General features: G+C 43.2%; 1 protein-coding gene across 1 annotated transcript; it reads right to left on the bottom strand.

Moving 5' to 3' along the window:
- Positions 1-370: 370 nt before the first annotated feature.
- On the bottom strand, positions 371-11,102 carry LOC139419438 (organic cation/carnitine transporter 2-like). The gene is given in 11 exon segments (XM_071169386.1): positions 371-1,537; positions 1,540-1,570; positions 1,729-1,864; positions 2,023-2,205; positions 2,451-2,665; positions 3,384-3,481; positions 3,673-3,799; positions 4,024-4,195; positions 4,315-4,469; positions 4,735-4,838; positions 10,496-11,102. Coding segments are annotated over 11 exon segments (1,647 nt in total). The 5' UTR covers positions 10,889-11,102; the 3' UTR covers positions 371-1,504.
- Positions 11,103-11,285: the final 183 nt, after the last annotated feature.

The following is an 11,285-nucleotide window of genomic DNA, read 5'->3' as shown; positions in this document are numbered from 1 at the left end:
TTTTGTATCCAAATCCGGCTTTGAACTTCTTCACAACAGTATCTCGGACCTGCCTGGTGTGTTCCTTGTTCTTCATGAGGCTCTCTGCGCTTTTAACGGACCTCTGAGACTATCACAGTGCAGGTGCATTTATACGGAGACTTGATTACACACAGGTGGATTGTATTTATCATCATTAGTCATTTAGGTCAACATTGGATCATTCAGAGATCCTCACTGAACTTCTGGAGAGAGTTTGCTGCACTGAAAGTAAAGGGGCTGAATAATTTTGCACGCCCAATTTTTCAGTTTTTGATTTGTTAAAAAAGTTTGAAATATCCAATAAATGTCGTTCCACTTCATGATTGTGTCCCACTTGTTGTTGATTCTTCACAAAACAATACAGTTTTATATCTTTATGTTTGAAGCCTGAAATGTGGCAAAAGGTCGCAAAGGTCAAGGGGGCTGAATACTTTCGCAAGGCACTGTAGTTGGTCCCCCTTTGCTGGTATAACAGCCTCCACTCTTCTGGGGAGGCTTTCCATTAGATGTTGGAACATTGGTGCAGGGCTTCCATTCAGCCACAAGAGCATTAATGAGGTCGGGCGCTGATGTTGGGCGATTAGGCCATGGTCGCAGTCGGCAGTCCAATTAATCTCAAAGGTGTTTGATGGGGTTGACGTCAGGGCTCTGTGCAGGCCAGTCAACACCAATCTCAACAAACCCTTTCTGTATGGACCTCACGTTGTGCACAGGGACATTGTCATGCTGAAACAGGAAAGGACCTTCCCCAAACTGTTGACACAAAGTTGGAAGCACAGAATTGTCTAGAATGTCATTTTATGCTGTAGCGTTAATATTTCCCTTCACTGGAACTAAGGGGCCTAGCCCAAACCATTATTCCTCATCCACCAAACTTTACAGTGGGCACTATGCATTGGGGTAGGTAGCGTTCTCCTGGCATCCGCCAAACCCAGATTCGTCTGTCGGACTGCCAGATGGTGAAGCGTGATTCATCACTCCAGAGAACGCGTTTCCACTGCGCCAGAGTCCACTGGCGGCGACCTTTACACCACTCCAACGACACTTGGCATTAAACATGGTGATCTCAGGCTTGTGTGCAGCTGCTTGGCTATGGAAACCCATTTCATTAAGCTCCCGACGAACAGTTATTGTGTGGCTTACCACTTCGCGTCTGAGCCGTTGTTGCTCCTAGACATTTCCACTTCACAATAACAGCACTTACAGTTGAACAGGGCAGCTCTAGCAGGGCAGAAATTTGATGAACTGACTTGTTGGAAAGGTGGTATCCTATGACGGTGCTACGTTGAAAGTAATTGAGCACTTCAGTAAGGGCCATTCTACTGCCAATGTTTGTCTATTGAGAGTGCTTGGATGTGTGCTTAGTTGTATACACATGTCAGAAACCGGTGTGGCTGAAATAGTCATATCCACTCATTTGAAACGGTGTCCACATACTTTTTGTGTATTTTCAAAGCAGTTATAAAGTAATTACAATCTAGTGTCATTTGGCTTCATCATTGAGCTGTTCAGGTGGTCTCTCATCCTCTTCAGAGATGGGCACTTTAGCCTGTAGGAAAGATTAACACACTATTAAAGGATTGTTTTCACTCATAATCAACATCAGCTGAGTCATTCAGTATTTTTAATTACAAGTGTTTCATAAATAACCTGTAATAATGCTGAAAGACCAATAAACTAAACTACAGTATGAGGCGTATTGCTCACCACTTTCGTTTGTGCATCTGCTTAATGGTCTCTGGTAGAGGATGGCCAAAGCTCTCTGGTAAAAGAGGAATGGCCATAGCTGACAGCACAAGAAGACTCCCCAGTAAAATGTATGGCAAATACTTATAATAGGTACCTTCAGAGAGAAAGAAAGAGAGAGAGAACACAATTATTAATCTATTTCAAACATTGCAAGGGACTTGACATAATATATAGCCAGAAAAGCAGAATATGAATGTGGCTCTTTTAAGCACCACCGTGTGGTCAATTGTTGCATTGAAAATTAACACTCACTCAAGGTCATGATGTAGGGAGCGATGATACTGCCTACCCGAGAGATCATGGCACAGGAGCCTAGCGCAGTGTTCCTGATCACTGTGGGATACAGCTCTCCAGTGTAGGCATACATCAGTGCAGTACCAATGGCCATGCCAAATTTACCCAACATCTCCAGGGCTATGGATAGGCTAGGTAGACCTGGGCCAGAGAGATACATATGGTGTTGTTAATCAAAGCCTAAATCTTTTTTTGTGTGCCTTTTTGTTATTTGTGCACTATTGGTGATCTTTTTCATGGTTATGACACTGTATTGTGGGACCAAGAACTGAGAGTCAGGCTAGTTTCTGCATGCATCCCAAATGACACCCTATTCCCTTTATAGGGCACTCCTTTTGACCAGAGCCCTATGGGGAAATAGGGTGCCATTTGGTACACAGTCTTACTTGGCGGTACCAGCTGGATGAAGTAGAGAGCTCCCCCTCCTAGCAGCATGCTAGCGGAGGCAGATATCCTCCTGGGTAGGTAGCGCAAGAAGAGCCAGCTGATGACGTAAGCAGGCACCTCGATGGCAGCAGAGATGAAACAGTTCACGTAGGGGTCTCCATGGAGACGGGATGTGTTCAGGGATATGGCGAAGTAGCCCATACTCAGGGTGAACCTGGATAGCACATTGAAAGCATGGAACACGAAAACAATGCAAATATCAGCCGTCTGAAGTGAGACTTTTCACAATAGGTGAGGACAGCCAGGTAAAGCCACTGAGGCCTACAGTACATAGTATTGTGGAGAGGCAGAGTGAAGTAGTCAAGGATGCTTCGCTAACCAGGTTTTGCATAACTTTTTGGATAACATTATTTTGTTTCATAGTTGCCACTTCAACCTGATCTTTCGAACTGTTGACACATTAACATTGTTACTATCTGTTAACCTCGTCAAACATTGACCTGTGTAGTTAAGTGTCTCTCAACATATGCACTTCCACATGCAACCCCCCTGTTGTCAAACATTTGTCCTGGGATGAGCTGGTTGGGTAAAGTAAATACATAATGTTACAATCATGTTACAATCATGTATTATTGTAAGTTGGTGTACAATTCAGTCTATGACTGCGAGAAACCAAGAACAGCTTCTACTGTTACATCATGCTACCGTAACCATGGCTACTATGGCTGTGGTCAAAGATATTCACAGACTGAAGATCATGGCAATAGGCCAGTCAGTTAGAAGTGGATCCTAACTTTCGCTGCAGGTATAACTTCCCTGTAAATAATGCTTTACATATGTCTGAATGGCATGCCATGATCACGAGATAGGGTTCAAAAGAGTAGACCTCGGAGTGTCCCAGTGTAATCGTGTGAGTTTTAATGGATGCTCACCACACTAGAGCCAATATGAGGGTGATTTTACGAATGTTGCTAGTCTTCAGGAGGTCCAGAGGACTGTGATGTTCCTCTGGTTTAGGTTTCTCTTCACCCTGTAAATCAGTGTTAGTAGCACACATTCATCTGCGTTGCCGAGATGAATTCTATGTTAACTCAGTCAGACTGCATACCTTTCCAAATGTGAAGGATTAAAAAAATGCCACAAAATGAATCATTTATTCCATCTCATAGAGATTATGATGTCAGTCAGGTGCACCTGCTTAGTATTTTAATAAGGAGGTACCTCTGACTCCTCAAAGATGACCTCTGGTGCTGTGACTCTGTTCCTCCTGGCAGCATCTCTCAGTATGGCCTCAGCCTCCTCCACTCTTCCCTGAGAGAGCAGCCATCTGGGAGACTCTGGGATGAACCTGTTGCACAATGAATTTTTAAAGAAAATGTTCAAAACAATACACTAGGTTTCATAAACATGATTAAAATAAGCCAAGAATGAGGAAATATCATAGTATAGCCTATTTCAGAAGTATTTTCTCATGTACAGTTTATTTCTCATGTAAAAATGTGACCGTTTATGAATGAAGACTGTTGCCTGTGACCTTTGGTTGATGTCTAAGGTGTGTTACCCATGACCTACCACCAGAGGGGGATGTATACCAGGCCAGGCACAGACATAACCAGAAGGAGCGACCTCCAGTCCCGGATGAAGAATGCCAGGAGAGGCAGCATCATGTAGCCGAAGGCAAAGAACAGACACACCCCCAGTGTAACGTATAGGACACGCACTGTGGCCGTCAAGATTTCTGTGCCTGAATAAAACAATAAATAAACAAAGTAATCCAGACTTGAGGCTTTATTACAGTTTTACTATATTTCACCCAAGAGTGTAAGAATGGCATCACTTAAACCTGTGATTTGCATGACTCACCCAATACGAACGCTGCCACATAGTTGGATATTTGCCCCAGTCCCACAATGAAGAAGAGGACTGAGAACATTTCCCAGGACTGAGAAAAGACTTGAACAAAGGTAAAGAGTGTCTGGACTGCCATGGTCACAAAAAGGACAGGCTTTCGCCCAAACCTATAAACACACAAGGGACTTAGAGATCAGAAGAGAGGGGACTTTCTTCAGTCACAGAGTTAGTATTCCAATAGATTATTGTGGATTTTATGAAGCTGCAAATAGGTCTAGTCAGTCCATCCATACAGATCAACAAAGATTAGGCTGCACCCCATCCCACTTTATTATTTTATAGTGCACTATGAACTATAGTGCACTATAAAGGTAAAAGTGTTCCATTTGGGATGCGTCCTTACTGTTTAGTGATCATCATGAGGTGGAGTACCGGTCAGAGAGCTGTCCAGAGAAGAAGGAGCCACACAGCACCCCAAGGAAGTACACAGAGGAAGTGAATGGCTGCTTCCATTTGTCATTGCACACTAAGTCAAACTGAAACACAACAGCATTCAGGGAATAGTGAGAAAAAAATGATTGATTGTTATACATATTGGGTGAACAGTCGATGGTGCAAACTTCAGTGCATCAACATACAACAGAACATTCCCATCAGACAAATCAAGTTCAGAAATGCTGGTTCTACTAAAGGCTTCTATTGTTGTCTGTCTAGGTGTTGTTACTCAGGCTTGCATTTCTCTTTGTCATGTGATGACCTAACTGACTTTGGTCTGTTGAGGAACCTCTTCACACCTCACGCTGATGTTATGGTCACATGGTTTTGAACATAGACAATCATTCTGTGAGTAGAATGAGATACTAGAGTAGTAAAGTCACTCATTTACCTGAGATCATGCTGATTTTTTAAAGCATAATATATTGTATATCAGTAACTTGAGCAGAGCTTTGATACATCCCAATAGAATCGTAGGGGACAATTCCCACTTAGGAATTCACCCCTTTCGGTAACACTTCATTCTAATGGGTCCTTATTACAGTCAAAATCTCTACTCAATGTTGTTGCTAGCACTTGCCCCCAAAAAGTGAACTATCTGGGTTAGCTTGGTTGAATTTACAAAAACAGATCAGATATACAGTAGGTCAATCTCACTGACTGGGGTCTACCATACGGCTGTCATCCCAGATTATAATTTAAATAATCATTTCTAATTAATGTGTACATTACCCATTATGACAACCTGAACCTCGTTACCATCCAAGTGAGAGGATAAACCCTCAAGTACAACACAGAGTACATGTAATATCTGCATAAGTACAATGTAATTACTACATGTTACACAGTATTTAGCTAGTTAAAATGAGGGGGGTCAATGTAAATGTCCGGTGGCCACTTGATTAATTGTTCAGCAGTCTTATGGCTTGGGGGTAAAAGGTGTTGTTGTGCCCTCTTCATGACTGCCATTGTGTGTTTGGATCATGAAAGATCACTGGTGATGTGGACACCAAGGAACTTGAAACTCTAGACCTTCTCCACTACAGCCCTGTTGATGTTAATGGGGGCCTGTTTGGCCTGCTTTTTTCCTGTAGTCTACTATCAGCTCATTTGTCTTGCTCACATTAAGGGAGAGGTTGTTGTCCTGGCACCACACTGTCAGGTCTCTGACCTCCTCCCTATAGGCTGTCTCATCGTTGCCGGTGATCAGGCCTGCCACTGTTGGGTCGTCAGCAAACTTAATGATGGTGTTGGAGTCATGTTTGGCCAAACAGTCGTCGGTGAACAGGGAGAACAGGAGTGAACTAAGTACACACCCCTGAGGGGCCCCAGTGTTGAGGATCAGCGTGGCAGATGTGTTGTTGCCTACCCTTACCACCTGTTGGCGGCCCGTCAGGATGTCCAGGATCCAGTTGCAGAGGGAGGTGTTTAGTCCCAGGGTCCTTAGCCTAATGATGAGCTTTGTGGGCAATATGGTGTTGAATGTTGAGCTGTAGTCAATTAACAGCATTCTCACATAGGTGTTCCTTTTGTCCAGGTGGGAAAGGACAGTGTGGAGTGCGATTGAGATTGCACAGGGACTATGCTGGTCTGCTTGAAACATGTAGCTATTACAGACTCAGTCAGGGAGAGGTTGAAAATGTCAGTGAAGACACTTGTCAGTTGGTCCGAGCATGCTTTGAGTACACGTCCTGGTAATCCATCTGGCCCCCGACTTTGTGAATGTTGACCTGTTTAAAGGTCTTGCTCACATCGGCTATCACACAGTCATCCAGAACAGCTGGTGCTCTCGTGCATGCTTCAGTGTTGCTTGCCTCGAAGCGAGCATAAAAGGCATTGAGCTCGTCCGGTAAGCTCTCGTCACCGGGCAGCTAGTGTCTGGGTTTCCCTTTGTAGTCCGTAATCGTTTTCAAGTCGTGCCACATCCGAGTGTCAGAGCCGATGCAGTAGGATTAAATCTTAATCCTGTATTGATGCTTTGCTTGTTTGATGGTTCGTCTAAGGATTTCTTATAGGCATCCGAATTAGTGTCCGGCTCCTTGAAAGCGGCAGCTCTAGCCTTTAGCTCGATGTGGATGTTGCCTGTAATCCATGGCTTCTGGTTGGAATATGTACGTATCGTCATTGTGGGGACGATGTCGTCGATGCACTTATTGATGAAGCCGATGACTAGGGTGGTATACTCCTCAATGCCATTGGATGAATCCCGGAACATATTCCAGTCTGTGCTAGCAAAACTGTCCTGTAGCGTAGCATGCACGCCTTCTGACCCCTTCCGTATTGAGCGAGTAGCTGGTGCTTCCTGCTTCAGTTTTTGCTTGTAAGCAGGAATCAGGAGGAAAGAATTATGGTCGGATTTTCCAAATGGAGGGTGGGGGAGAGCTTTGCATGCATCTCTGTGTGTGGAGTGAAGGTGGTCTAGAGTTTTTTTCCCCTCTGGTTGCACATGTGACATGCTGGTAAAAATGTGGTAAAACTGACTTAAGTGTGCCTGCATTAACGTCCGCGACCACTAGGAGCGCCACTTCTGGATGAGCATTTTCTTGTTTGCTTATGGCCTTATAGAGTTGGTTGAGTGCGCTCTTATTGCCAGCATCGGTCTGTGTTGTGAGTTCTGATGTCCTGAAGTTATTTTCAGTCATAAGAGACGGTAGCAGCAACACTATGTACAAAATAAGTAAAAAAAATAAGTTACAAACAACGCAAAAAAAAGAACAAAATGGCACAATTGGTTACAGGCATGAAAACGTCAGCCATCCTCTTTGGCGCCATTTTCATTGAGCTTCTACTTTTGTCAACTTTATTGCAACATGTAAAAATAAATTTCTTACAAAATAATAAGGATTTGTATTGTTAGATTAAACAAAGCTTTCGGGCTACTCAAAAACATAAAAATAACTATTACTCAAATCTGTAGCCTATTGTATGGTGAGTAGCCTAGATTTAGAAAAATGGGATTGTCTTTATCGTCCATGTTTAACATTACAAGTAACAATGGAAATCGCCAACTTTCTTTGTCCGTTTCTTTCTTGTAAGCATTTTCCCATCCTGGAGTCTGAGACTTTGTGGGAATATGTGGTAGAAAATAATAATAATATGACTCTTTAACATAAACACTCTACAAAGTTATCATCATCATCATCATCATGATTTATTTTGTTCAGGCATATAGCTAGCTAGGCCTAGCTAGCTAACGTTACCTAGCTAGTTGTTGGATTATCCAGCTAGCAATAATAGTGTTAGCTAACACTAATTAGTTAGCTATATTGAAAAGGAACTAACGTTCCTCATAGTGTGTTGACACAAGTAGCTAGCTAGCTGGCTAGCTAACGTTAACATGCTGGGTGTGTCTCAAGTAATACCCTTGGGTAACGGATAACGTTACCAAGAGAACAGGGTTCTGGGAAGATGCAAGTTTGTTGTTAGCGTCTGATGTAAACTTCTGCGAGCTTGTTGCGCAGATGGGCAGATCTAGACACGATGCCTTAATTCCTTGGATAAATAAATAATTTCACCATTGCATCCCATCCAAAAGTGGGAATGTTTGTGAAACCCTTGCAATGTTGCATGATGGAAAGAGTTTGTTTTATGACCATTTTAAGTGGATTTATAAATCATTATTCAACCAAGCTTAATAGTAATTTGTGCATGTCCAAGTGTAAGCCTATCTCACAATTTGAACGTGTCTAAAATAAAATGTTTTTGCCATTTGGCCAGGGCATCAGACTCCAGAGACCTTGGCTGTGTTTCAAACACTTAAAAGACACACCTTATCCCCTCAGCCCTCAAATTAAATGGACACTTCTAATAAAGTATTATGATGTCTGACGAGTATACACTTGCAGGGTAAGGGGCGATGGACGAAGGAATGATTTTTAAATGGACCGCCCTGGCCCGGAATTTTTAAATGGACCGCCCTGGCCCGGAAATCGGTCACTCGTTCATCCCGCGACGATAGTTTTTTTCAGCCACCAGTAGATTGTGGGTGCTTTATATACGCTACAGTCAATTATGATTGCATGTCTACTTATATGAACTATATAATTATTAATATACGCCTACTGTTTGATAGCTAGCAAATTAATTAGCTAACTAACGTTAGCCTGCCTAGCTACTTCTGAAAAAGGACAATGTTTTATTTCTACAATTTCCAAAAGCTAATCAAACAAAAACATAATTACTTTTACAATACGTTTTTGTGCATTGGTGCACAATTACGAACGTATTTACATTCGTTTTACTTACACTTGTATGTTGACTCCATATTTACATTGAGGTTTTAAGTTTTGGCTGACTTTTCCTAGTACCAAAAACTTTCTGCAGCATTGAAGGTCCCAAAGAACACAGTGGCCTCCATCATTCTTAAATCAAAGACGTTTGGAACCACCAAAACTGTTCCATGAGCTAGCTGGCTGCCCAGCCAAATTGAGCACATTACACAGGGCTCTGTGTAAGGTCAGTCATGTACTTCCACACTGATCCTCGACACCCTTTCTGTATGGACCTCTATTTGTGCAAGGGGCCATTGTCATGCTGAAACAGGAAAGGGCCTTCCCCAAACTGTTGTCACACAGTTCGTCTAGAATGTCATTGTATGTTGTGGCGGTAAGATTTCCCTTCACTGGAACTAAGGGGCCTAGCCCGAACCATGAAAAACAGCCCCAGACCATTATTCCTCCTCCAACAAACTTTTCGTTGGCACTTTGCATTGGGGCAGGTAGCGTTCTTCTGGCATCCGCCAAACCCAGATTCGTCAACTTACAGTTGACCAGGGCAGCTGTAACAGGGCAGAAATTTGATGAACTGAGTTGTTGGAAAGGTGGCATCCTATGATGGTACCACGTTGAAAGTCACTGAGCTCTTCAGTAAGGCCATTCTACTGCCAATGTTTGTCTATGGAGATTGCATGGCTGTGTGCTCGATTTTATACACTTGTCAGCAACGGGTGTGGCTGAAATAGCTGAATCCACTCATTTGAAGTGGTGTCCACATACTTTTGTATATATAGTGTATTTAGCAAAGATGGGATAGGTCTACATTTTGTTATTTTGTTTCTGTAAGCCATTTAACAAATTAAAATGGACTGACGTTGGAATTGTACTTGATTCCAATGCAATACATAAGACTGTAAATACACAACCTGAAGCAACTACATATTTCTCCATAGAGCATGTTCTGATTGGCCAGTGAGGGGCCAAGCCTGAACACACCCACAAGTTGTTAATTCATCAAATCCCATCCCTTTTGCACGAATGCCAGCAAGTGTGCCGATAATTGTGATAATGAAAATAGCACAAATATTCCTGAACCTATACGCTTAGATTTACCATTGTGTTAGGTTTGTTAAAATATAACCTTTTTTTAAGCAAGAGTAGTGGCAACCAGGGACAGGGTTGTGAGAAAAAATGTGGTTTCTGTGGGAAGTACAGACAGGGGCTTGTTACTTCCTTCAAACTGCACACAGAGACATACAAATGGAATCCACAAGTTAATCTGACTGAGAAAGTAGATAAATGGCTTGATTGCCAAATCCCAAAGTATACCTTTATGTTCATGGTCAGAATAGCATGGAGAGAAACGTGCATAAAATGGGATTTACCTTCCATCTAAGCACGCATCACTCGGGTCAGAATCGGACCCCAACTGTCCTGGGCATTTTCAGGAGCAGCTTATAGAGAGAGAATGTCTGTATACTCACCTCAGTGACTATGGTGGACTGGTATATATCTTTGCTGTAGCTCCATCCATCCACACAGCACTCCTGCTCCACCCCAGTGAGGTTGACATCCAGGCCGGGGATGTAGCCCAGAGCAGACAGGTTTCTGACCACATCCAGCCTGTATCTGCTGCACTTGCTCTCCTTCTCCTGTCCATTCACCACCTCTATGGGAATGATGGCCTTCCTCCATGCCTCGCTCAGGTTGCCCGAGTCTGGGACAAAACAGTGGTGCGGGGGGCTGTCCCCTAGAAAGATGACGGAGAAGGCGCTGAATCCGTTGGGAATGGTGCTGGCACAGAGCAGAAAGAAGACAGTCTGTTGAAAGGGTCCCCACTCCCCCAGGAAGGCTGTGTTATCCTCATAGCCTCTCATGCTGAGCCAAGGCCTCCTCTTATGGCTGGGTGTTGTAGCGGAGTAAAGCTGCAGCTGTAACCTGTAAACTTGTAAGCCCCTCCCCTCAACACTGTTGATCTCTAGGATAATAATGAGTCAATGGCAGCCAGGAATCTAAGTCAGCCTCTTTTCATTCTCTGCTCTGACCTTTGTCTACATAACCCCATAACACTAATGATTTACAGCCTCTAGCATCGACTAACTGTCCACATCTGTGTGACTGACTGACTGGCACTCCCTCAGACACTATCAGACTGGGACCAAAACACCCAACCTTAAACCAACCTGGCCTGAATCAAAAAACTTCCTCAACTAGAATGACCCATTTTTAGAAGTGTAAGCTGCGCCAAGATATAAAATAGGTTGTTTAATATAG

This window comes from Oncorhynchus clarkii, chromosome 10 (genome assembly GCF_045791955.1).
Source record: "Oncorhynchus clarkii lewisi isolate Uvic-CL-2024 chromosome 10, UVic_Ocla_1.0, whole genome shotgun sequence".
In the NCBI taxonomy this organism is placed as follows: domain Eukaryota; kingdom Metazoa; phylum Chordata; class Actinopteri; order Salmoniformes; family Salmonidae; genus Oncorhynchus; species Oncorhynchus clarkii.
The sequence above is the reverse complement of the archived record's forward strand: the minus strand, read 5'-3'. Positions and strand labels throughout refer to the sequence as shown.